General features: G+C 39.5%; 1 protein-coding gene across 1 annotated transcript; it reads right to left on the bottom strand.

The window, feature by feature from the left end:
• Positions 1–655: 655 nt before the first annotated feature.
• On the bottom strand, positions 656–1,688 carry LOC134494898 (jerky protein homolog). The gene has a single exon (XM_063300152.1). The coding sequence runs from the start codon at positions 1,529–1,531 to the stop codon at positions 821–823; it is 711 nt and encodes a 236-aa protein (XP_063156222.1). The 5' UTR covers positions 1,532–1,688; the 3' UTR covers positions 656–820.
• Positions 1,689–2,896: the final 1,208 nt, after the last annotated feature.

Below are 2,896 nucleotides of genomic sequence, written 5' to 3' on the forward strand. Positions count from 1 at the left end.
AGGGACTAGTCCAGACAGTTGCTAAGAGCAATGACTCGAAGGCTCACACACAAAAAAAGCAAATATATTAAATTACTAACTTTTACTAATTCCATATAAAACTTGCTTTAAGAAAAATTCAACTTACTTGAGGTCTTCCTGCTCTCCCAATCATTTGCAAAATATCAGTTTCACTGTACTCTTGAAACATTCCTCCAGCATAATGCATTGTAGATTTTATAACTACCAGGTGTGCTGGTAAATTTACTCCCATGGCAAGTGTACTAGTAGTGACTGCAAACATCAAAGAGATGAGTTTTAGAAGCCAGTAGTTGTAAGTATATTTCTGTATTGTACTGAGCTTTTTCGCTTTCAGTACAATGCAGTGAGAAAAAAAAGTTTTAAGTTTACTCATTCAATTCTCCATCTTATAACTTATACAGTAGACTCTCAGTTAACTGGCACCCATGGGGATTGGTAGATGCCGGATAAATGTAGTTTCTGGTTGCTTGAGAGTTACTATTAAAAATAGGCCTAACTAATACTATACCCCATACTATACCATACCATACCATACCATCAACTCTGTATTGACTTGATATTAATATTGAAATACAGTAATTAAAAGCAAATAAAGACAAATAAAGACAAACTTAACTTAATGTAACATAGTTTTATTATAAAAACAGCTTTGTGAATGCAGTGTGCAATTTTAGTCAAATGGCAGTCAATAACCTTTTCAACCTAATGAACTTCACTAACATAATTTTTTTAACTTCAAGTAACTTAGGAAAAAACACACACATACACACTTAAAACTGTTACAGTAGGGGTAGAGAGTTTACTGGGTAGACATCGCATCAGGATCATCAGAATCTGATGATGTAGCTGGGACAGGATCAGGAGAAGTGGATGGTTCTGGATCTACATCAGTAGATGATGCTGTACTGGCAAAATTGCGTGCAGCTTTCTTGAAAAATGAACGAGTATCAGCTTGCTTTGAGGCCCTACGCCTCTCACGTGAAGTTAGGTTTTGCATGATGTGCAGCTGCATAACATGCTGAGAAGTGAAGGAGGGTTGCTGTTCTGCAAAAGCTGTTACAGTTTCAAATGCTGCAGTTGCTCTCTGCCAGGGTACTTTTTCCACCTCACATCCATCATCATCACTCTCTTCCTCCTCTGCAACATTCATTTTTCCACGATTCACAACAGCTTCTATGATGTCTTCTGTATGAGTTACTGGAATAGCTTCATCCACAGCAAGCCAGTTGTTGAGTTCATCTCGAGACAAATTCATTTTGTCGTTAGCAGAGTCAACTAACTCACAGATTTCATCATAAACTCTGCTACTGGCAGCTGCACTATTGACTGGAAACCCCTCGATGGGGGAGGAGGAGGATTCCACAGATATCACAGCTGGCCACAACTTTCTCCAACATTTTCGTAATGTTTCACTTCTCACAGAATCCCAAGCACAACTGACAGTGTAGATAGCATCTTTGAGATTATACTTTTTCTGAAAGTCCAGAATTGTCCTGTCAAAATTAGTCATTTTTCACATGAGGTCACGCCTGTAAAACATTTTTACATTTGGTATCACTCCCTGATCCATTGGTTGGATCAGACTTGTGATGTTAGCTGGAAGATAACATAAGAAAATGTTGCCATTAACGAGCTCTTCTGCAGGAGGATGTACATGACAGTTATCCAGGAGCAACAGAACTTTACTATTCTCTGGTATTCCTTTTGTAAATTTTCTTTAACACTGGGGACAAACAAATAATGAAACCACTTGGTAAAAATGTCTGCATCCATACAACTGTTACTCTGTGCATGATAATCTACAGGAAGGTTAGTTATGCCTTTAAAGCACCTTGATTTAGCAAATTTGCCGACCACCTTATGATTTCCCAATGCATTTGCACAAATGAGCACAGTTATACGCTCTTTATTTAGCTTGAACCCGTGAGCTACCTCCTAATTACCACCAGCCAAAGTCGAATTAGGCAGACACTTCCACATTAATCCAGTCTCATCTGCATTATAAATCTGTTCTGGGGTCAAGCCATTTTCTGTAACCAATTCACTAAACATGTCACGAAATGAAGCTGCAGCCTCAAAATCAGCCACTTTCTGCTCACCTGACAAGTCCAGCTTATGGATGCTGTGACTAACCTTGAATCAGGTAAGCCAGCCACTTGAAAATGAACACTGACCTTCGATGTTCATTTTCTCATGAAATTCTCTTGCTTTTCCTGCAAAATGGGTCCAGAAGTACAACCACCCTCAGACCTTTTCAGCGAAAACCACTCATGCAGGACCTGGTCAACACTTCCATTTCCGGTGTATGAAGGGTATGACGCTTCTCCACACTCTTGTCACTCTCTGACTTAACATAAAACTCCTTTATCTTCTGAGGCTGAGCCTTAATGTCATAGATGGTTGACGAACTGACATTAAATTCCTCCATGAGCACTGCACAACTCTCACCTTTCTCAAGCCTCTTGCATATTTCCATCTTCTGCTTGAGGGTAAGCACTATGCGCTTATGCTTACTTGGGACCTGTTTCGGCATACTTGGGGTTGGGTGAGAACACAACATTTGAATAATAGATCCCAACTGACCGGTATGTTTACACACAGTGAATTGGCAGGAGTGGGAGACAAACATGTCGTGCGTGAAGCATGGGCATACTCACAGCGCGGCGCGGTGCAGTGAGCCAAGTTTAAATTTACATTTCCGCTAGAAATTGATTTTATTTTCATTTTTAATTGAAGTATTATTTTGCTGGTTGCTTGAAAGTGCTGGTTGCTTGAGTTCCAGTTAACTGAGAGTCTACTGTATATTATATTCTGCTGATACAACCGCTATTATTTCAACCAAGTATACTCAAATATTGTGTCATGTTGTAGCAAG

Source organism: Candoia aspera, chromosome 3 (assembly GCF_035149785.1).
Source record: "Candoia aspera isolate rCanAsp1 chromosome 3, rCanAsp1.hap2, whole genome shotgun sequence".
Classification (NCBI taxonomy): Eukaryota; Metazoa; Chordata; class Lepidosauria; order Squamata; family Boidae; genus Candoia; species Candoia aspera.

Coding starts and splice junctions, on each gene's coding strand:
- LOC134494898 (XM_063300152.1), bottom strand. CDS start 1,531: ATGACTAATTTTGACAGGACAATTCTGGACTTTCAGAAAAAGTATAAT.